The sequence below is a fragment of the Uloborus diversus genome, chromosome 6 (genome assembly GCF_026930045.1).
Source record: "Uloborus diversus isolate 005 chromosome 6, Udiv.v.3.1, whole genome shotgun sequence".
Classification (NCBI taxonomy): Eukaryota; Metazoa; Arthropoda; class Arachnida; order Araneae; family Uloboridae; genus Uloborus; species Uloborus diversus.
In genome coordinates, this window is record NC_072736.1 from 67,630,408 (window position 1) to 67,655,765 (window position 25,358).

A 25,358-nucleotide genomic window follows, 5' to 3' on the forward strand; every position below is an offset into this window, starting at 1 on the left:
CGAGTGCCCCCTTTGCCCCCCCCCACTCTACACCACTGGGAAGCAGATGTCTTCTCATTGAAACTGTGAGGCCACGACGTCATCAAATCAACCACTGACGTCATCAATCAACAAACCACGGTCGACAGATGCGAACACAAGGATGAATTTGCTTTGATTGTAGCGTGAAAAAATATGAATTTTATTGATCCTATGCTTTTGAAAAAACATTATTATTTGGCAATGAAGCTCAAACAAAGCCTTGTTATAATAGGCTATGTATTTCAACATCTTGATTTGGCAGCATCTTTAACTGTCAATTTCATTGCGCCATCTATTGGTGCACGAAACGGTAAAATATTGCACGTTGATTATTTTCTCACGTCATTCTGATGTGAACGTCGCAGAGATGTAAAATGGCGGCGAGCTCCGTGTTACCAACTTATCAACGTTACATAAACGGTGCTCCGGTGACATCTGTAGGCCGAAAAACTCTTCGCCTACGAGAAAAATATATCGTACTCTTGGTGTTGGGAACTTTTGTGGCAATATGCATCGGTACTTTCTTCTTTCTGCCTGAACTGCGATCGGGCTCGACTATCAACACTGCATATCGTCACATCCGAGATGCGGGTTCAGACTTACTATTACCACCGCCACCCCACTATGCGGATGGAGGAAACGTGGTTCGCCACCACAATGTAAATAATGAAGATCCACACAAGGAGGTGGACAGAGCTAAATTAATATCCAAAATTCAGGAAGATCTAGAACGAGAGAGGCAAAAAAATTTGAAGGAAAGCATGGACAAAGCTCAAGTTGAAGGTCCTTTAGTTAAAAATGATCAATCACATTCTTCTTCATCTACTGAAACAATAGTCAATGCTTTGCAAGGCAAAAGTTCTGATTTATTGTCCCAAGACAAGTGGCTTAATAACGTTGGGCAGTTGCCAATGTCGGTGAATAAAAACGACATAGGTGGTTTAGATTTAAATGACATAGTAAGAGATCACACTGGGGGCCCTGGAACAAGAGGGGGAGAACCTTCTGATCCTGATATTCGAGAGAAAAGAAACAAAATAAAAGAGGTAAGGCCGTGATTTTTCTTTTCCCGTGATTTAAAAGCCTTACCTTTTAAATGTAGGTCATAGTGGACCAAAATACATCTTACTACCATGTACCATTGCTTGCCAAAGTTTCTGTATTATGTATACTAAATCTTAAACATTTTTTGCTCTTAATTATAATGTAAGTCATTTATTCTTCACAAAGTGAAGCAGTAAAGGGGAAAAGGGATGTAAAACATTAAAATGATAGTTTTAATATTATACAGAGCTTCTGCTGTAACTGCATAATTTTAATCAGATGTTCACTTACTGATGAATGAATGTGCTTTTAATTATGGTTTTAGCATATGTTTTCTTTTCCAATCGTAGTTGGGAGAATGCACTTTCTTCAAATTTAAACTAAAATCTACTATTTACTAAATGCCAGAGGTACTAATCATTTTAACTAAACAGTGGCGTAGCTAGTGTTTGCTGCCCTTTTGTTGTGAAATAGCATACACATTAAATTGTCAAAGGTGTGTAAATTAAAACTAGAAATTTAATTTCAGAAAAAAAGAGATAATTTCTATATACTTACAACAGATAAAGCAGGGGGGGGGGAGCACTCTTGTAAAAAATTGCTAAGTTTACGTAAAAATCGCAAATTTAGGCAATTTTCAGTAAAGTGAAGGGAAAGAGTTTGCTCCCAATTTTTTTTCAAAACTAAAGTCTCTTGTAGTGTCTCTTTGTTGATGATGGGGGATCGGTGAAATGTTCCAAAATCAAAGTTTTAAAATGCAGCTTAGGCTGCTTTGTGGAGAGGTTAAGAAAATTGGGAATGGCCGCAGTTGTAAGCATTAGAGGAGAGAGGGGAGCTCTTAGGATTCTTACTGAAATATTTTTTAAATTGAAATAAACTTCAAGGGTGGTTTGGTGGAAAGGGGAAGGTTCGGCTTTTTTCTTTTAAAATTTTTCAGTATCAAAGTCTAAAAAACACAATTCTAGGCTATATTTGGTGACATTAAAGGATTCCCTAACACCTAACAGCACCAAACATGTTGGGAAGCCAGGCAGCACTCTCATGGAAAATTTCCGTAATTGACGCCTGACTTTAAATTTTCTTAAAGCTGAAGTTCATTTTGGGGTATCTTTGAGAAGGAAGGGTTAGAGTGCTCTAACCCACGCAAAATTTCTATGAGCAAAATTTTGGGCTATCTTTGGGGACCTTAGGAAATAGTCTGAGGAGTGCAGCTTTCCTTCATCGGTACAGTTTCAAAATTAAAGTTTCCAAAACGCAGTTTTAATCTTTGGAGATGTTAGATGGGGTGATTAAGGTATCTCTCGTGGAACAATTCTGAAACTGAAGTCCTAAAAATGTATTTTAAAACTAGAACACTGAGAGGTGTCATTTCGACACCTCGGCATTTTAAAAATTATGCAAAGTGTGAAATTCCTACCGGATCCATACGGATTTTCGTGACTTTTATTTAATATGTAAGGAAAACTCATGCACAAAGTTATGGAAAATTACTTTTTTAAAAATTCATTTTATGGGTGAATTTACCTAAAACACCGGTTTGGTGTCAATTCGACAATGCAATAATTTTATCTCCAATATACTGAATTTATTTTTTTCTTAACAGCAGTTCTATAATAAGTGTCAGAGTATTGAATGTCACCAGTGCCTGTAAGCAAATTTTAATTTTTCACACCCTGCTTATCACGTCATAGTTTCTGATGCCATATTAGCACTCATGTGATATGATTCATCAATTGTACAGGGCATTTGAATTGCCTTTTTTGCTGAGATAACTGATGTGCCTGCATATATGTTGACAGCTCTTTGGAACATATATGATGCTTTTTTTTTTCGAGCGTTTTATATTATTATAGTTTGGAAATTTAAAATTGTCTCACAGAAAAGGGCGAAATGCGCAGAGAATATATTAATAATTCTCAGGAAAAAAGAAAAGGAATAAACATGAATTTCAAAATAACAGCCCACCAAAGCGCAAAAGTGTCAGGTGAAAAATTTAATGGGAATGTGGCGACCAAATTTTGTTTTTCCTCTAAGGCAAGGTTTTGGACACTATGGTGAAAACCACAGTAAAAACCCTGATTTTACCGTCCTGTCCAAAACTGTCCGAAAGTGTCCAAAACTATATTTTTAGAGAAATTGTATTTTGTGAGAAAACATCAAAATCAGAATAAAATGCATCAAATTAAAGTTTTATATTGAACATTAATTCAATATGAACATACAACTTATTTATGCTGCTGATTTTAATCTAGTTACAGAAGTTGAATTCTTGATTTAAATTTGTATGCATGAGTTTATTTTATTTATTTATTTATTATTATTATTCCAATTATTATTTTTTTCATAATGGTAACCAAATTTACTTCTGCTTATGCTGCATGTTTGCAAATGAAAGCAGGGTTGGCAAGGTTTTTACCATACAGTTCAAAACCCTTGTGTCCAAAAGTGTCTAAAACTATTGTTTGAAAAACCATATTGTGTGAGAAAATATCAAAAACAGAACAAAATGTGTCAAAATTCGACTTTTTTTTCTTGACTATTTAATATATTTATTTAATGTGAACATTCAAGTATAAAAATATATATAGCTTATATATACAGCAGATTTTGATCTAGTTACGTAGAAATTACGTTCTTCATTAAATATTTTAATTTGTATGCATGAGTTTTTCTCTTTTTTGTTTCAATAAACCAAATTTTTCGACATATATATGCAAGTGTCGAAAGAAAGTGTTCAAAATATAGTGCAATAATTGATTTAAATGCAATAAATGACAATTTTTTGTAGTTACAGAATGTATTATATTAAATATATGAACTAAAAAAAGAATAGCACAATTTTTAAAATATAAGTTGTGTTTAATCATTAATTTCTTTTTCTTTAATCTATGATTTAAAAAATAATTTTCATTAAAACATCATGCAAAATTTATTTGCAAAAACCATTAAAAAAATGAAGCTTTTTAAAAAATATTGTACATTTAATAACATTCCTTTGAGTTATAAATGGAACTGTAATTAGTTGTCTTGGCAGCAATGTGAATTTTCTTTCCTGTGAATCCTCTACCAACAAAAGGAAGTTTTTATGTGATAGAGTTATTGGCATTTTATTTTAATTAAAATATTTTTTAAATGAACATTTTAGAGAAAAATATTATCAAATACAGTAGAGAACCAATTATCCAGGAAGTTCGGGACCATAGCTATCCCGGATATCTGAATTTCCCGGTATTCTGGATTGCTAAAAAGAGCTTTTGGCCGATTGTTTATAATACTTAAATTACTATAATAAATAGTAACACGTATTAAAATAAGAAGAAAACAGTTTAGATATGCTTATCAATATCGAAACATTAAAAACTACTCCTGAGAGAATAATTTAAACACCAAAAACCTTAAGTTATTTAATAAGACCTGAGACCCTCACACTCATTTTGAAAAGGAAAGAAAAACACCAATTTTCGATGTTTTTAAATAAAAGAGAATGAAGGGAAGGGCACGAAACAAGTTTTTGAACGTAAATGAGCGATTCTTCTACTATAGTGTATGAGGAGACTTTGTTTTCATGAACGCATTTTTTTTTTTTTGCCCTTTTTTTGTAAAGGTTTGGCGTTAGCGATTATTGATAACTATTGATTTTACATTAAGTCAATACCAATTGAAATTTAATTTATGAGTTTCTGCAGCCTTATTACAGTCTTGTGTTTAACGATTTATAGTTTCCACCATCAACTATCCGGAAAATTCGAGAATCGCAGCGTTTCACGCTGTTTTGCGACGTCACTTCTGCTCTAAACGGTTTTAATTAAAGGCCATTCAATAAAATATTGCATTATAATGTGACAATATTCATTTCTTTAGTTTTTCAGTTGGAATAAAACACAAAAATTTCAGACTTACGTGTGTACTTTTTAGTTCAAGAAAATATTCCGGAAATTTTCCCCCTGCGTTAATGACAACCCTTTGAAGCTCATTTTTGTAAACATTTTCCCGAGTTATAGATGAGTAATATGGTATTTATTAAGAGACCGCTCATTTTCTTTTAGGTATTTCAAAAAAATGCTTAGTTTTTCGAAAATTGCCAAAAATGCGTATTTTTAAAAAACGGCGGGAAAATCGGCAAAAGGTTGCCGGTTTTCTGGTTTCCGGTTTTTTGGTTCCCGGATAAAAGGTTCTGCACTGTACTCATTAATTAAACCTCATTAATATTTAAATTTATGCATTACGAATATTGTAGTAAATACAAACTGATTAGATTATATCTCTTTAGCTTTTAGCATAGTTTTGGACAGTTTAAGACAGTTTCGGACAGTTTTAGGCAGTTTTGGACGGTAAAAACCACCTGTCCTGTCCTAAACCAGTTTTGGACAGTCCAAAACCCAACCCTGATTACCATTCATAAATTAAAAAGATATTAAAACGAAAATTGCATTTATTTTGTTCATATATCTCACTTAGTTTTAACCAATGTTGAAATGACACCAGTCAGGGTTCTAGGAGAAGAAAATGTTCCAGCGTTCTAGTGTTAAGGTATCTTCAATCATGTTAGGAGCAGTGGCGCAGCCAGAAAAGTTTTCTGGGAGGGGTTTTCAAAACCGAAAATTGTTGCTTTCTTTCCCATTCATTTAAAATGCGTAATTATTCAATATCAAAGAATTTCTACAGATTAGTAAATATTCATTCAAAGTAACTGCGGAAAAACAATTGATAATTCGCATTGATATCACTATGAAATGAAGAAAGTGGGAAAAAGCACAGAATATTTTTTATTACTTTTACTTTATTCTTATATCCCCCTATTTTTTTGTGTGTGTTTTTCGCGAGATCATTTAAGACCTCCTCCTCAAATACATTCATGCCTTTATGAATGTTAAATTCTAGCTAATAACGGTTTCGATCTTTCAATGAGAATTGAAAAAGAGCCTCAAAAAATCTGGTGCGGCAGGCTGTAGATGTCCCTAAAAAGGATTTGTGCAACGATGGAAGTGCTGAGGGACCATGATACTCTGTAGAGCTTTATTGACACCATTTTAGCTATCTCATACGAGGGGAGACGTGGGGTGCTCATCATGAAATACAACCTTTATATTTAAGAATTGAAAAGTAATTTCTGACTGCTTCCTCATCATTAAAAGCAGTAAAATATTTTGTTGAAACCTATTCCTCTTGGAAAAGCTCAAATACTCTGTTTTTTCCCTTGATTTTAATGGAGGAAATGAATGTGCTTGTGTTCTGGGAGGGGTTTAACCCCAAAACCCCTCCCGTGGCTGCGCCACTGGTTAGGAGAGATCAAGGTTAGTCAAGGTTCAAATGCTGTTTTCACAAATTGATATTAAGAGGTATCGTAGTTTTAAAAATGTAATTTTAGGTTTTATGTTGAGACTAGAAGAGATTGTCGGAGTTTTCTCCAGGAAAGTTTTCAGAATTGGAGGCCTAAATATGTAGTTTTTGGCTGTGATTGCTACGTTAGAGAAAAAGACAGGGTTCGGGTTCTAACCAGAAATTTTTTAAATATTGAGGTCTGAAACTACATTTCTAAGCTATCTTTGGTGATATTAGGAAAAGAGATAAAAGATTCGAGAGCTCTTCCTCCTAAAAATATTTTGAAGCTATCTTTAGTTTATCTCTTAGTTTATCTCTAGTTAGTTTTTGTCTTATCTTTCTTCTACACTGTTAGACTGCAGAGTGGAGGTGGGAAAGGTTCACAACCCTAATTATTTGAAACTGAATGCCTTAAAAAACAATTCTAGACTATGTTTGTCCAAGTTCAGGGACCAAACCAGATGTTTGAAAAATGAAACTCGCTTACCTTCCATAACGAATAGACTAACATGTGATCTAAAGTTGTCAGATAGATTTTCTACTCTTAAAAGGGAGAAAACAAAAATCCCTTTTACTTCTTTCGAAATAGAGAAATCTTGTAATGAATGAGAAATCAAAGTAAACTCTGCAACTTTTAAAGCTACCCCTTGTGATGAGCAATAAAGTGTTTCTTGCACCGTTTTTCATGTCCCCTCCCTTTTTTACTCTTGTCACCATTTTCTTGAAAAAAAAAGTTTTTGTTTCAGAAACTCTCTTAAAATCCAGTTTTAACTGTATCTTTTATGAAAATTGGAAAATTTCATTGTTTTCTTCCTCTTGGAGTTAACTTCTACAGTCTAAGAAAAAATGGTCCCATGACTCTCCCCTGCTGCCCTCTCAGAAAATAACAAGGAATTTTAATGATATGCTATCAAGAAAGACTTTCAAAAGAAAGCAGAAAGTTTTGTATAAAAGTAATTTTTTAATCTGGTAGTGACACAAAAGTCTTTCAATTCGAAGATTTTCTTTTTGCCTGCAGTAACAGATTAAAACCGTAATTTCCTTATTTAAAAAAATGTTTATTTTTTCCACATCAAAAGGGTTAATTTGCCACCCTCGAAAAGTGCGAGGCGGACCGCCTCCTCTGCCTCACCCTAGCTACGTCACTAACTGTAAGAAGTTACATTTCTTTTGACTTGAAACATTGTTAAAAATAAACAACAAACGGTAAAGTATCTGTTGGTTTAACCACTTGGTAAAAATAGCAATACAATATTATACATAATAGCGTATTGCTATGCATATATACATAAGTTGCACAAATACTTATAGTTGATGCCATGGAATAAGGTGGTATGCTAATCACTGATAATCTGAAAATTTGGTAAAAGTAATGCTAGAGTATGCAAAGGCTTTAAGAGATCAATAACAATTGCGCACATATAAACTAGAGGTAGCCAATGTCTTTCTTTTTAATGATCTGTTCATCATAGGATCTTTCATTCTTTTGATCTGTTCTTTCAACTTATTCATTTTAAAAAGTTGCAGGTGATCACTCTACACGACATCCTGACACTGACATACATTCAAAATGATTCATTAGATCAATAATATTGTTTGAAGGAAAATACCTAAAATTATTTAAAAGTTAGAAGATATATATGCCTATAATAAATGAATCAAAAAACATTTTTTTCAGGTTTAGATGTGTAAACTAATTATATAGTTCATTTTATAAGATATTTCTCAGTTGCCGAATGGTAATGTTTTCCATTCCGAAAATCACAGGTTCCATTTCAGCATGTCACAAAATTAAGTAATTAAATTCCCCCCCCTACAGCACTGTATATATGCATATAATATTACCAGTAGGCCATTTATAATGAAAAAAGTAACAATAAATATATCAGTAGCTCAGTTGGAGTACCGGGTAATTCAGTTAAAATAGTTTTAAAGAAAAAAAAAATTCACCTTAAATATTAGAGAGCTTCAAAACTATTCCTCAGTACCGATGAGAACAGAAAAAAAAAATGCAACACTTTTTTTAATGGGGACATTAGACATTAATAATCCTTACTTATTAAATCTCTCTGGATTGTAAAATAATCGATTTGGAAAGTCGCCGAGCAAAGTTCGAAATAAAGTTAAATCAATATAGATGGTGGTAGTTGACAGGGATGTTATAGAAGACAAAAGGGTAGCCAGAAAAGTAATTAAAGGTATGTTTAGAAATAATTTTGGCGAAAGAAAGTGAGACAAATATTTTAGCAGGACGCAACGCAACCATTAATTACTAAGAGATGCTTTGGAAAATTGCAAATGAATTTCAACAGATAAAGAAAAAGGATGAATAAAGCAAAAAGTAAATAGGTTCAAATGAATATATTGTACTGGTAGATTCCATGTCAATTCAACCACGGACTTACCTAGATGGTCTAAGATTTCATATAAATAACAAAATGTTAAAATTCATAAAAAAGTAAGAAATATGTGTTTTTGGTTTTGCCGCCCCCCCCCCCCCCAAATCCTGGGCCAAGATACAGGCTGTAAAGATGCTGACCCGTCCAGATGCCTATCCATGAATTTTATTTTTTATGATAACAAAAACTCAGTCTCCAGCTGATTCCTTGCATTTCCCTGTGCTACCTTTCAGCGTAGCATCAAAAGAAACGTTTAGCACAGTGCCATCTTGTTCTCGCAAAATTCAATGTTCTAAATAAAATGGCGACTTAAAATGAATATTTGGCTACATAAGCAGTGTTTTCTGGCCACTTGCTGCAAAATAAAAATTTGAATTTTCAGGTCTACCATTACGCAAAGAGTTCCTTAAAAACCTTCATTTTTTTTCAAATGCCTCTAAAATTTGTTTAAAAAAAAAGTGGAAGCTCTCCTTTTCAGTGAATGTAGTGCTCAATGTTAAATAAACAGTAGAAAAGTGAAAATTTTTAAAATTGGCATTCAAAAAAAAATCGAAGAAATGATTAAAAATTTTTTTTACAAAAGACTGTGGAAAGAAAACTGAAACACATATTTCGAAATGTTGCATATTTTTTAAACAAGAATAAATAACCTTTTAAACAAAACAAACCCCAACGAAATATGTTGTACCGTTCCTGAGATAATGTACTTCAAAGATTTTGTCGAAATTCGCAAGTGAGGAATGATGACAAGACCGGCATCTTTGCCGGCCTATATCTTGGTTTCTTGACCCTGGAATTTTTTTGGACAAAACCAAAAAATACGTATTTCTTACTTTTTTAAGAATTTTAACATGCATTAAGTTCAAAAAAGGATCGTCAAGGCTACCCCCTGAGACCATCTTGGGTACCCCCCTTGTGGAATTGACATCAACTCTGCCTACTGCAAAGAGAAAAAGGAAATTTGAGTTAAAAATTTGATGAATACTATGGAAAAAAAATTAAAAAAAAAAAACAATTTTATCCTTAGTGCATCAATAAAATGTTCCAAACTGCTGCTCACCATTCAAAAGAACGGTCGTTCATTTAAAGTGAATGAACGCATCCGTTTGTTGTTCGTTTTAAGGATTCGTTCTTTTTAACCCCTTTGTTCATGAATGATACATCCCTGATATAAATTTTAGCTAAAACGATAACAGGTTATACAGAACTGCATGTATAAGCTAAAAAAAAGGATCGCTTTTATTGCAAACAAATTACAAGCATATGGGAGCAAATCGGGCAAGCAGATTAACTGCAACAAATCAAGCTGGTTACACCAAAAAGGCGTAGGGCAGAGATATTTTCAAAGACTAATCAGGTCACTCGTTTACACACCTTAGTTAAGATCTTAAAAAATCAATTAGCAATGTAGATTTAAAGCACTGAGTAAAGTAGATCTAAAGATTAGGTTTTAATCATTTTAATTCATTTTCAACCTTGAAAAGTTTAATGCTGACCAGATGCATTTGCTATAGATATGTGGATATGTGCATTGTTGGCTGAAAATTGTTAATAATATCCATATTAAACACTGATTATCTTCAAAATTTGAATATAAATTAATGAAAAATATTCATTATTGCTTTCACGAATACATGATTTGCGGCAAAAAGCATTTTCTTACTAAAAAATTTATCTACCTCCTGCATGATGAATCTTATTCTTGCAGATAGTTTTGAGCTATTTGCGCATATACTTAATATTTTTTGTGTTATGTGTGCATATACCTTATATTTTTTATCTTATTATGGTATATTTATGCAAAATATATATATTGTAATATACGTATCTTGCATATACATAAATTGCAAAATAAGAGGGTTATATGCTGAAACTTTGAAGAGTAGGCTGATATGGATATCAGAGTGTCAAATATTGCTTGGCGATTTTCTTCACGTAAAAAAAAAGTCAAATATTCAAAAGAAAACAAAAAGCATGTGGATGTACATACCCTCCCTGCTTAATACAAGTTCAAGATTTTCTCTCTTAATATGTAATACAGTACAATCTCTTCAAACGGCCACCTCTCTTAACGGCTAATGTTTTGAATCATGGATTTTTTAGAGCATAGACAATGTTAAAAACACCCCTGATAACGGCCACCCAACCTTTCTCAATGGCCATTGAGTGAGAGCGTCCGTCCCATTTTTTGAGAAAATCTATAGTTAGGTATGTTTAGGAAAAGAAGCGTTTTTCAATCTAATATTATTTTGAATTAACAGTTTAATATTATTTTGAGTTAAAAGATTTGAATTAACTAATCATAAATGGGGGTATTATCAAAGTTTTTAGAATAGGACACTTTCAGGCATCTAGACAATGAATTGGTTCAAGAACTGAAAAGGATTTTCAAAATAATTGCTGTAAAAGAGTAGAAACTTTAGTCACAAATTGTATCCTTTCTTCAAAAAATGTAAACAATAATTAAATAAAATACTATTTCCCCATTAGAAAAGCCTCAAACTTCATTTTATGTGTTATACTTGCTTATATTATGTATCATAGAAATTATATCGCAATATTAACAAAACCCTTAACGTTAAAGTTGGAACTTTTTATAAAGGAGAAAAAAGAGAGAAAAGCACCTATCTACTAAAAATGCTCTACAATTTTTTCCTTGCATTGTAGACTGTTTGTGCAGGAAAAACTTGGCTCTATGAGCTTAGGGGGCAATCCAGGAGACTTCTTTCTCTCTGCCTATTTTTTTTTTTTTTTTTGAAAGTATTGCGTCAGTATTTTATTTTTGAGTTTTGTTTTTTTATCTTTTTTTTTGTTTTAAAGAAGATTTGAGCAACTTAACTGTTTGTTTGAAAAGTGCAAATGTCATCTACTATTACTTCCAACAGGTTTTTTTTTTGGGGGGGGGGGGTGATAAAACCATAAGAGATAGGAAAAATACAGCTATGTCTCAGCTCAATAGGCTATGTAATGTGTACAATTCAGGAAATCATTAGAAAAACGGCCCCCCAAAACTGGCGCTAAAATTTGTTAATGCTATTTTGACGAAAAAGTGCTGAAAATGAGTTAAAATACTACGAAAAAGTTACCTAAGTGATTGTTTATATAAATCATCTTAGGCATTTATTTTATTTTATTATTAAACTGTTTTAAACAGGAAAAAAAGTTTTCGATTTTAAAATGAGAAATTTCCCAAAAATTTTCGGGTTTTTTAATGTTTTGTGACTGCTAATTTTCAAAGTTAATTTTGTAAAGCTGTTGATTTCATTACTTGATTTTTGTTCAAGTATCAATTTTAAAAATAAGATTTTTGTGAAGGTACCGAAAAACGATTGTAAAATCAATCTGTATTTATTAGGCCCTGGAGCTGAACAACTAAACATTACAAAGAATATTTTTGAAGATGCGATGTAGGAAATCATAATGATAATTTTTGTATTTTAAATTCTCATATTTGATAAGAAAAATTTAAAGAGTGAAAAAAGAAAAAAAAAACATATTATTAAATGTTGAAAATTTCATTCTGAGACTGCATAACCACCTTTATTACTTCATGTGTGATTTATGCTTGTATTTCATGAACTTAAATTCTTTATGGATTAGAATTATTTTCAAAATAAGCATCAATCTTCTTAATATGTCAGAAAACATATTTTGTTTTTCGGCTTTATTCAAACATTTTGTATATTTGTAGTACAGACAGTTTTTGTTGTCATTCATAAGTGAAATACTTAACAGTGGCAATGCAGAATAGCATAACAAGGTTTCATTTAAATTGCCCATTAAACGTGATCAGCATATTAAAAATTGTGATACAATCAGACAATAAACTACATTTTTTGCATAGTATTTGGCTGAGGCCGAATAGTAAACTAGGTATTCGGCATCGGCCGAATATTAGTTGCATCACTAATTAAAAGCACATGGCCAAAAGTGCCACAAAGAGATGGCTACACAAAGAATGTAAAACGTAAAATTTTGCCCTTATATAGCCAATCATTTACGGATCGGTCTTTCAGGAAGGATGCTTAAGGAGCCTAATCCTGGTGCAGTCAATCAAAGATAATATTCTGCTAATATCCTCTAAATAAAGATGTAACTTTGCACAAATTCTGCATATATTTCGTCAAGTTCAAATTCAAATTAAATTAAAATTCTTACAAATGTCGAATAAAATTCAAGATTTAGTGTGATTTTTCTGCTGAATCTGCATAATTTATGAGAATTTTGTATTATCTTCTAAATTGAAAAAATCTACAGATATTCTATAGAATTTCTGAAATATACATTTTTAGTCAGATAACATTTGCAGAAAATCTTCAGTTTCTGAAAAAATCTGTAGAATTTCTGCAGAAAATTTGTCAGAGTTTTCTCTCACATTTATACAGAATTGTTCTGCAGTTCAGGCACTGCAACGTGTGCCACAACAGAAGCATTTCTTTCAAAAACATCAATTTTATTCGTTTTTTCCCGACTCATAACACACAGAGTTATTCTTCCGGGTTTTCCAAACTTTCAGAAACCTTGACAGTTGAAGATTATCATCATTCTAGCTCATCATTCACTTTTTTACGCCATACTATCCAATGATGAGCCTACTTTCCTCATTTCCTAAAGTTACTGCTAAATTTTATAATGCATTAGCCTTCGGACAGCTTCTAAATAATGATTGAAGAGTACAAGTATCATCATGTGCACACAGATTTCTGAATATAAAAAGGGTATGAAAACTCTCTCTTTTTAGTTTAACATTTAAAAAAAAAATCTTATGATCTGCGTGAGAAATGATCTACTTTGTGTCATCGTTTAAATCTTCAACTTCATCTTGGCAATTAATCTTCCAAATTATTAATTCCTCAGAAATTTCTGGTTCATCACCATAAAGCCACAGAGAAAGCATGTTACCTCTTCACAGGCAGATATTTCAAACTGTTTTTAATTGTAAATTATTCCTAGTTTCATTTTTACAGTTGTCTTTGAGGTCTTTAGTTATCAAGATATCATGCCAGATATGTATTCTTTTGATTGAACATTTTTTTTAAGAAGAGAAATGGGTACATTATTTTAGCTACCTCAGATTAAGTGGACCTCTCAAGACGTTTCTGTATATGTTTTTTTAAACTAGCCATATTTTTAGATTTTAAAATCAATCATTTTTCAAGTCATTCAAATTTTAAAATCAGTCAGATTTTTTTTCAGCAAAAATTAGATATTTCATGAAAAAATATCCTTACTGAACTATTTAAAGCTGGATGCTGTAAGGGTTAGGTTATTGAACTGTGTTTTGTAATTTTTTTTTTTTTTTTTTTTGGAAGCAAAATGTAGGTAGTACCTGCCAAAAATGATCTGTTCCCTTGGACATATAAATTTATATTTTTTTGAATCAAATCATATCTCCTGTGAGAAGTATTGCCTCAAAATTTCAGAAATTTGAGCAAAAACACTAAATATGTTCACTAATTTTAGCTACAGTAAAAGGTCCTACTTTTGTCTACTGTGATGAAATTTGATGTTCAAACCTTAAAAGGTCAGTTAAGTCATCCTGGAAAGTCCCCAAAACATTCACCATTTCTAAGAACATTAAGGCTTTTTCTCCAAATCCGATAAGAAAAAAAAAGAGAGAGAGAGAGAGATAGAACATAACTTTGTCCTTTCCTACAGCAATCGATGTGCATGATATTTTATTCAACTTCAGTAACAGTAACTTAATTACAATTTGATCGCTTTATTAAAGTTAAAATCTTTAAATTGAAGATTTTAATTGAAAAAAGACAATGTATACTCATTATTGTAGACGTGAATGATAGTTTTTATGTTTATTTAAAGAAATTTTCTGATGAAAGTAACATAAAATAGTCATAAAAATAGATTATTAAAAAAAGGGGGGGGAGAATAAAAAGCTTGTTTTTATTGAAAAAGGAATAGTGATTGTGTTTTCATTGTAACTTTGAAAGAACATGATTAAAAACATAGGATCTAACCATTTTTTAAATAATTTGTTTCAGTTTAATATTTTTAAAAAAATACAAAAATCGGTGATCTTTCATTGTTTACATTTCTTGCCGATGACATCACAAATGATTAAATGCCATTCTGTGTTGCCATTCACAGAGAAAAATATTTAATTCGCATGTTTACTCACGTGTATTGGCAACGATATGGTGGATAGCAAGCGTAGAGCGCAATTTTAAATCGCTTCTTGATTATCATAACGTGGAAACGCGGTACAAAGATGCGTCAAAGAGCATCATTTGTGACGTCATCTAGACCACGCCTTGTTTGAAAAATCTAACATTTTAAAAAAATAATTAAAAAATAACTGTTGGGAAAATGAAAGAATTTTCTGGGTCCATGTTATTTTATTTATTTATTTATTTTTTTTTTTTTTTTTGCTTCAATCAATTTCAGTGACTAAAGTACTACTTCTGACTGAAGGAAACAACCCCATTGCGAAGTTTAGAACAATTAAGTCTTTGTTAGTTGTGACTAAGACTGTATTCATAAATAAATTGACCCATTTTTACTTCCTTTTACCAAAAGGGAAGTATTGTATTCGCGAAAAAATTTCCATTTTGCTCGCCCCCGAATGAATATTGAGTTTTTTTTTTCAACCCGACCACACGTGGATATATGCCTAAAAACGTATAGACACCCGAAATATCCATTTGACGATACCCGAGTTAATTACAACGGGTTTTCTCGTGACGTCTGTATGTGCGTATGTATGTATGTATGTGTGTATGTACTTATGTATCTCGCATAACTCAAGAACGGTATGTCCTAGATAGTTGAAATTTGGTACATAGACTCCTTGTGGGGTCTAGTGAACCTCCCGTTTTGGTTGCATTCGGATGCTCCAAAGGGTGTCTTTTACACCTTTTTTGGCGGAAATCATTATTAATTTCAATGCAAACTCAAGTGGTGTTATAATTTGGCAAACACTTGGCACTATATCCCCAAGCTTCAACTTTGCGAAAAATTTGGCTTTTTTTTATTTTTTTAAAACCTGATTCCAATTTAACCACTATTGGCGATATTTGGAGGGTTAGCCATTGAATCAAATTAAAATTGCCAATTATTGAAAAAATTAATCTGTATAAAACCTTTTTTTTTTTTTTTGCTTCAATTCGTAACAAACTTGGGGTGAAAATATTTGAAAGTTTCTTTGCTTACTCTAAGTCCAAGGCACTATTATCATTAAATTAGCGTAAAAGGAAGTCATGTGATGCACACATCAGCTCGTTTATTTTTATGATGTTTTTTAGCACTGCAATTCCTCCATCACCGTTTTTTTTTTCTATTAGTCAGTAGCCGCGTTCACAACTTACTTTTCGACCCGGTAAATCTTCGCTCTGGCTCCGTAAAAAAACAAGATTGAAAAATTCCCCGTTTCCATGTAAAAAGAGGTTCTCCCATTATGCCAGAGAAAGCGATTTTTACCCAGCATTCTTAGCAGCTAGTAGACGAACCTGTTTCGCGTACTGCATTCTGGGTAAAAACACCGCTTTCACTTCCGAAGCTAGCAGGAGGAGAAAAAATCCACATTTTCCCTGCAAATAACCGGAATGCGGTGAAAAGCAGGTTTTTTCCAGGGTCGAAAGTGCCCATGGAAACGGCACCAATGGGTTCGGTTGTTGGATGCGTTCTTCACACAGGGTTCGTACGGGTCATGGAAATCCTGGAAAGTCATGGGGGAAAAAATAAGCAAATTTCAGACCTGGAAAAGTCATGGAAAATTGAAATTTTCACTGAAGGTCATTGAAATTTATTTCAAATGATGGAAAAATGTCGTGGACAAAGAGAAAGTAACAGTAACTAAAAGAGCGTTAGAAATCTTGAGTGATTTAACAATATAACACAAACTAGTATGTTGTGGCCATCACGAAACTTTCTTCTATATTTTTCTTTTTTTTTTTCTGATCCCTCCCCATGCTTGACGAGGAAGCAATATTCCCAACAAAAACAAAATTACACATGAAAAAACTTGACGACTATCCCAATGTCTGAATTATTGCAAAAGCAAAGCAAAGAGCGAAAATTGAAAGTTATTTTAAAAGCCTTGCTTGAATGAATTACAAATATTTTATTTGTTAACAAACATAAGATGGCAACAGTTAAAAATTTTAAATCATTGAGATAATATTTCCTACCATTTCCATACAATTAAAATCACGAGAAATACGCAGACGACAATCTATTACGATTTATCTTTCTTATTGTTGCATTAATAAAAATATTTTTATTCGCAAAAAAAAAAAAAAAAAAAAAAAAATCAACACCTCTTGGAGCGATCGGCGTCAAAATTGAACCAGAGCCTGTTTACATATGGATTCACATATATTCCAAATTTCAACCAGAACGTAGCATTACTTCTTGAGATAGGGCACTCACAATGGAAAAAAAAGAACGGGTGATTGCGCTACCCCCTTTTTAGCTGTTGACACAAAAATAAAATCAGTTCTTATACCCACTAAGGGCTACTTGCCGATACATTTTTCTTTCATTCCGTTCATTATTTCTTGAGATACAGCAGTCACAATTGACGACAAAAAACGTTCTATAGCTCAACCCCCGTTTGAGTTATTGACACCAAAATTGAATCAGCACCTGTTCCTGTTAATACCAACATATGGACCAAATTTTGTTTGATTCCGCCAGTAACTTCCTGAGGAATAGCAAGCACGCGTAACTCGAAAAACGTCCCATTGCTCCACCCCCCTTGGAGGAATTCGCGCCAAAAACTAATGGGCACAAGTTCACATAGGGGCACATATGTGTACTAAATTTCGTTCGATTTCATGCGGTAGTTTTTGTTGTAGAGCGGCCACAAAAAACTGGTCACACACAGACGTGACACACATACATACACACACACATACATACATACACACACACATACACACACACACACAGACAGACAGACATTTTCCAAAAATGGTCGAAATGGACTCAGCACACCTCAAAACGTTTGAATCCGTCAAAATTCGAAATTCGAAAATTTGCACGAATCCAATACTTTCTTCTATATATTAGATATAGAAGAAAGTAAAAAGCTATTAAAAGTGGAGAATTGAACGATCTCAAAATCAAATCTGAATTTTGAAATCTCATTACATCCACTTCTGTCGCAGCCACTTGCCTTTTTTTTGCGAGGTTTATTTTACTGCTTGAGCATCACTCATTTTGAATTTACTATTATTTTCAACATGTCTTATGTTATATTTTCTGTAGTAGCGAACTTGCACGTTCCTAGTTTTGCCACGCCCACTCAAAAAACGCAATTCAATTGCATCGAAGTTCGTTTCCATCACTCTTAAAAACTTTATTGTTGAATTTATCAGAGTTTATCTTAATTTGTTGAAGGTTTTAGAAAATAAAGATCTTTAGTCAGGCGCGATAGAAGACAGAAAAAGGGGAATTCTAATATTCTAAACATTAGTGCCCATACATACGACCTGCTAAACTAATCCATGCGTCCCACTGCTACTTTCAATGTCAGGAATCAAACATTATGTTCTGGAATTTCTGGACCTATTAATTTATGTGCATTTGAAAATGTGCAAATAAATAAAAAAAGCAAGTACTTTTGAATCAGATTTATTCAGTACTGAATGTTTTTTTACATAAATATCTGGTTTTGAAACATAAAAAACTAAACTATGTGGCTTTACTTTACAGAACTTACTGTCAAGTTATGTGGATGATTAAATGCGCTATTGACACTAAAAGGCAACATTTGAAGCAAATTTATTGAAACTTAGTGATGACTCATTCAACCTTTGTCCCATTCATTATCATTCTGCCTGTTTATAACAAACATGTTAGACATTTAAACATAATCATATTCGATTCACTCCATTTTTACTTTACTTAAATTTATTTGATAAAGACAAATAAGAATAGTTAAGTTTTTTAAGTGTACACTGATATTTTTTCCGCTATGAGTAAGTGCTTCAAGGTGGCAGTGGCGTTCATGCAGATGCTTTGCTAATGCTCATTTCAAGAAATTAGCAAGTTTTATATTAAATAGTGCTATTCTCTTCGTATAACAAGGTCATGAAAAATTTTTTTGAAGTCATGAAAAAAATCTTGGGAAAGTCATGGAATTTTTAAATCGAAATAGAGTATGAACCCTGTTCAGAGGTGCACATACACACAACAACCCCTACAAACCCTAAGGATGAAGGCTCCCCCCAAAAGAAATTAAGCTCATTTAAAATACCACCCGAAAAAATTGCCTTCACCTGTAAGCACCCCACATTTGTTTCTTTATAGTCTGACATTTGTTCTTCCATTTAAGTAGTACTTATTAACGTTCCTCTGAATGCTGTTATTCGAATGATATGCTGTAAGTGGAGTAGAAATAAATATTTTATCAAAATGCAAACAATCATGACAAATCTCTTATCTGTAGGATTGATAGTATGCGTGGCAGAATATACATTTCGAGATAAATTATATTGTATTTTCTTCCTATTGGGACATAGTAACTTGCTTGACCTTTAGCAGTGATGATTCATGCATTCGTGCCTTTAGAGAATGCAGAAATGAATTAATCAACTAAATTTACGGATTTCTGATGAAATAAAAATGACAACAACTCGAAGAGGTGCTGAAGTGCTCTTACATCAATGAAAATATTTGGTTCCTACCAGAAGGAAATAAAGATAAATAAATAGGACGTAATTTTCTTTTAATCAGGCCCGGATCTATAAATTTTGCCCCCCCTCCCCCGGAAAAAATCTGTAGGGCCCCTCCCCAGAGGCCAGCAGTGTATATTTATAATGTTCATGAGTCTCAGTGCTTAGGTTTTTTCATTTTTTCTTTCAATTTTTCGGACCGTTGGGCTCCTTAAGGACGTCCCCCCCCCCCTCCCGCACTGTAGGTACACGGATCCGGGCCTGCTCCTAGTTACTTAAATAATTCTCGAACTTTGGTTATCTTTTTTCCACCTAGCCGATGAGAGAGATACAAAGTTTATTTTGACCAGGAAATTGACCAGCAAAATTGTTTCTCCTCCACGATTATTCAAAAAACAAAATAGACTTAAACTGTTACACGTATGTTAAAAATTTAGTACTTACATTAAAATTGCACAAATTCCAATAAGAGTTTCAGACACGTGTTACAGGGAACCCTTTTTTTTTCTATAATACTAATAATACATGTAAATACATGAAAAGAAATCCAACAAAATACAATTTTTTCCTGGTGTGTTTTATCCAAAAGCCCATAACGTAATATGTAAGTCAATATGACAATTTTTCCCCATTGTTTTTTTAAAACCACAGATCCAGGTTCTCGCATGTCATTTGATTGACAACTTATTTTGGGCCATTGATTTCAAGCAAAGGAAAACGGGCGGGGAAGAGTCGCTTTGTATTTAATAGAATTGGAAGAATGCATCAAATTAAAAAGAAACCAAAACAATGACTCCGGAAATTGAAATGTTTTTTTTTCAAGTGACGGCTACATTTAGTAACCACTTACGTTAATGATGGCGGGGCGAGGTTCCGTCTATTTATTGAAGGTGCTTTTGCCCGCTACTTCCGGGTATTCGCTTATTAGATTTGATAGCTTTACCGCAGTCGTTTGATTTGCTGACTTTACGAAACAAACTTCCTTAATAAATAAATTGTAGGGCGATGGTTTGTAAACTGAATAAATAAAATTGTTTTATTTCGCAGTAACTCTAGTGTCTTGTAGTGAAGCCATAATACGCACTTAAAAGAATTTGTGGTATAGGAAGTTGAACGGATACTTTAATTGTGTATGCGTTATGAGAGAGATATTTTCAAAGCAACTGGTACCGTAAAATGGTTCAACTACGGGCCATTTTTCGATGTTTTCAATGAAAATTCTGCATACATCTTTGATTAAAAAATTTGAGGACTTTAGCAATGGTAGCTATGCATCTCGACTTTCAAATAAAATGCTTAAAAAAAAAAAAAAAATCTCAGTGGAAGGGGAATTTTCCCCCCGTGGCCCATAGTTGTACGGGCCACCTCACTTTAACCTAGAAAACACATTGAAAACTTAATTTGACCTATTGTTGTCTGTGGATACAAGTTACTCTATACAAGTTACTCTCTGCTTTAAAATGTATAAAGAATTTGTTTAGTTTATCATTTACCCCCTCCTTTTTTTTTTCAATTTTTTAAGGCTTAATCATCATTTGTTGTCTTGAATGATTAATCAAGTTCAACAAGGTAAATGTTGATAACGTTAATTTATTATCTGCCTACGTTTTGACATAGAAACATTTGAAAACTAGAAAAGTCTCACCAACTGAATGCTAGGTACCTATAGTTCAGTCTCAGAAAATACGTATTTCCGAAAAGTTTTAAACGAACACAACAAAAATTTTGAAAACTGAACTGTGAAATCTCATTGCACATATTCCAAATCTCATCAAAATAAATAATTTTTAAAAATTACCGAAGTTTATATTTGGTCCGGATTTCAGTTAGCACCTTCTGCAGTACGAGTGATAGGGCGAACCCCAAGCTTTCTTCTGTCTTTTCTTGCCATTATTTATTCACTAAAAATCTTAAAAATAGGTAGCCAATTGGCAGATGTTTGCTGCTTGATTAATCAAATGAATACGTGTAGCAGGCTATTAGATTTTGTACCTTATCAATTTTCAATCAAATCTTATACGTTTTCTTTGAAGAATGATTATGTATTAGAGTAGACACATTGAATATGGAGACTAGAAGGCAAATGGATACTATTTTTTTTTCTCTTTGCGGTCGATGTTGGCAATCGCATCGTTGATGAATCGCAATACTAATCGATTTATAATAGCTGAAGAAGTTGGTATTCAATCTGAGACCCATATGTCACATGCGACACGCTGAATCCTCCAATGTAATCTAAAATCATTTGAAAAGCAAAAACATACGAAAAACTAACTTATGCGCTAAATTTATTTAAAACATACACGAAGTGTATATTTACATAAAGATTCAACTTTCCAAAAAACAAAAAGGAGAATGGCAAACTTAGTTGTTTTGATTTTTTCCCAGAGCACATCATGTATGGGGGTAAAAGTGTACTTAAATTGCACGTCAACCAACCATTTACTTAGTCAAACCCATTTGGGTTGCGGAAAATACTGTGTCGGCAAAAAAATCTTTACATTTGGTTGGCAATTAAAAACTTTACATGCAAACTTCTTGTCATGATTTTACTTGGCATGCCCCCTAGTAATTTGGCCGAGTACCGAATATTCGGCCACAATCTGACCGAGTATCCGGTATTCGGCCTGATCACTAGGGCGCATGCCAAGCAAAATAATGACAAGAAGTTTGCATGTAAAGTTTAAAATTGCCAACATAATGTAAGGATTTTTTTTTTTTTTTTTTTTGGGCCGGCACTGAATGTTCAGCTTTGTTTCGAACATAATTTCGAATGACTTTATGTTAGCAAAAACCGTCGTTGCTAAAAATGAATAATAATATGAGATCATGTCGAAGAAAACAGACAAAAAAATACATAGCCTGCCATAACCTAATAAGCTGATCCTTTGATAGCATTAGGCTTTTCTATTATTTTTATCAGTGATACATATCACACATATCACTGTATTTATGAGCCGCTATTTTAATATTGGGAATGCGCTTAGGGGTGTGAATCAATAGCATTGCGTGTGCGTAAGCGAGGATGAGTTATCGACTGAGAGCTTTTCCCAATCACTTCTGGAAAACTTTACCTCCAGTGGAGGAATGAAATCCCTCGAAACAGTCCATCAGTTGGAAGACTTCCTCTCGCTGGATCTTCAGCGGAAAAGAGTTATGGTATTTGTGAGGATAGCTTAGAGCTCCGTCCGATAAATCGATGGAGGGACATCATTGTTCCATAAGGCTCTTGTGCCTTTTTTCCGCCGTTGCTGTTTGCGGTATTTGATGGATAGTGTTTCCGTAAAATTCTTTCTCTTTGCTTTCTCCGCTTAACGAATTCTATTTCTGGAAAAAGATAGTGGTGTTGGAGTTAGCCTCTTTCTAATGTTGGTGCTTGATGATATTGTGGCAGTGAGATTCGTTCGTTTTTGGAATCAATGAGTTATTTTTGAATTTCGGGGTATAGGTCCTCCAATTTGAGACTATCGCTTGCGTTAATGTTTTGGACTTTTATAGATTTACTTCTACTGGATTTTCATTATCGTTATTGTATGAGTTGATTTACTTGATTTGCTATGTGCGATGAGCGAGAATCATTGCTGTGGTTTATAGGTGTACTAGTGGACTCCGCCCCCTACTCGCTGACGCAATCCTATAAAGATTTCTGCATGATCTTAGCTCGTTGTGCTCGCTCACTGGTCACTAAAGTTTTTAGTCAACCTCCAGCGACCCTTCTCAACTCTTTATTACAGGAATTACTATTAGTTTTTTGAACAATTTTGTGAAATTAAAGATAATTACATAAATTATGAAAGATATACATTTACTTTTTGGAACTAAAATACGTCAGACATTTAAAATTAAGTTAGTGGCTGCATTTGCCAATTAAAAATGTGTCAGTTTTTTCAGTTTTCGTCTAAGAATATGTCGAGCGTCATCAGATAGATCTGACGCGTGACATTTTTAACTGCAATCATTGGTCAATTCGCAAGCGTTGCCATTCGATGATTTGCAATGAGGCTTTTGTTTTTTTAGCTTCAACGTGCCGGTTTTATATATATTGATATGTGCGTCTAACGAAAAACATCGGTGAGGTTTATGGGCCCATATTTTGGGGGTGCTCCTCGCAATAGCTATTGATGCCGTGTATGAGCTGACATGTGCGTCTAGGAAAAAACACCGGTGTGATCATGAGTCCATGTGCGTCCGGCGCAAGCTATCGTCAACTCTCGATAACTCGAAGTCTCAAGCTACCGGCTGAAACGTTGGTAGTTCGAGCTATGGGAAGTTTCCACAACAGTCTCAAGAGTTTGGGACCCGATGTAAACTTCCAGATGAATTTTCGAGTTATAAGCTTCGAGTTATCGAGGTCCGACTGTATTTAGTCACCATCGGATCGCGTTTGCCGGCCACTTAGGCGAATCGCTTCAAATTGGAGCACCTGGCAGACAAAGGGTTGATTATTTATCTTCCTTTCTTTCAGATCCTTTGAGTTACAATTGACGAACAATTCATTTTATTTTTTCGATAATTACAATCTAAATTTTAAAACTTTAGTGATGCGGTGAATATGTGATCAGGAAGAATTAGGTAGATCGTGACTGAAAGCAATTCTCTTGCTATGTTCTTACAAAACTTGATTCTAGACATTATTGCAAGTTTCTTCTTTCTTTCAGTACTATCTGAAAAAGAGAAATTTTTGCTTGAAAAGGAGAATGAGAGTATAAATTTGTAGTATGCAGACAGACTTTAGGTCGACTGTCTTCACACTACAACTTAATACTGTCAGTCTTTAGCGAGTCGTCATGTGTCTTTTGTTCCCCTTCAGGCGAAACAAGAAAGCATTCCTAAAATCAGTCAAAAATCAAACTTTCGAAATTTTCTTTTTTGTTTGCTATAACATGCTTGACATAGCGCATTACTTTCTCTTCCAACGCTTTCATGCGCATGATTTAATCAATGGCTTAAATTTTCAGGAGGGAATTTCATACAGAAGGAACATACCTTCAGGAGTAAACGTTTCTTAGTGCTGACAAAATGGAAACATTGTACTTTCTATTGTTCCATTGAAAAACTGGTGACAAACGACTTTTTTTCTCATTTGATTAGGGTGTGGACTGATATAAATGAGATTATCAGGGTACTTCAAGGACTCTGAAGAATGTGAAATGTGCTCGGAGCACCCAGTTGCAGAGTGTAGTGAAAGCTCGATCCCCTTCTCGGTTTATCTGCGTGCGAGCAACTTAGCGTGTCGACCATTAGCATCCCGACAATGTGGCCGATGTTATCTCGGTTGGTATTTTTGTAGTGGTTATAAAAAATCTCGCTTATTTGACCGGAGGTCATTTGTCTCGCAGATCGTCTGCGATATTCGACGTGATGTTTGATGTTTAACGGAACAGGTCCCGCTGAAGCATTTTTTTAAACACTTTTTTTGCGGCGTGAATGAACTTGATGATTATTCCGGGACTCATGGGTTGATTTTTGAATTTAAAATGCTTTGTGAATGTTCCATGTCTGGAAATGCTAAGTAAATGTTCTGTATCATGAGTATAGTGTCGTTCTGATAAACTGAGCTATATGACCTTTGCAATATTTACCTGTTATGGAGCTTTCAGTAAAAAGGAAAGTGTTATTGGCGCAGATTTGAATTGAAATATTTTTGCAAAACTACAACGAAAGTAAACCAATTCAACTCGGCGCCAATTACCCTTCCAGATCACCCCAAAACAGGATAAACATTGTCAAGGTTTGCTTTTATCAAAGCCACACTGTAAATGTCAGTTGTCCAAGTACAACAAATAGGATCTCTAGAAGATTGTTATTTATCTAAATGATTGAAATATATAGTTCAAAACAAACATGATATACAATGCGACGGTGCAAACAAGTGGGCATTTTGAAAGAAAAATAAAGAAAGAAAAGCATCATTTTTTTGCGTTAAGACTAGAAC

At 33.5% G+C, this 25,358-nt stretch overlaps 1 protein-coding gene across 1 annotated transcript in view; it reads left to right on the plus strand.

Moving 5' to 3' along the window:
- The first annotated feature begins 389 nt into the window (after positions 1 to 389).
- LOC129224096 (mannosyl-oligosaccharide 1,2-alpha-mannosidase IA-like) overlaps positions 390 to 25,358 on the plus strand; it is a 161,470-nt gene continuing 136,501 nt past the window's right edge. The window contains exon 1 of the mRNA XM_054858503.1: positions 390 to 1,067. Within this exon, the coding sequence (XP_054714478.1) occupies positions 396 to 1,067 (672 nt within the window). The 5' untranslated portion in view covers positions 390 to 395. The remainder of the gene's footprint in view (positions 1,068 to 25,358) is intronic.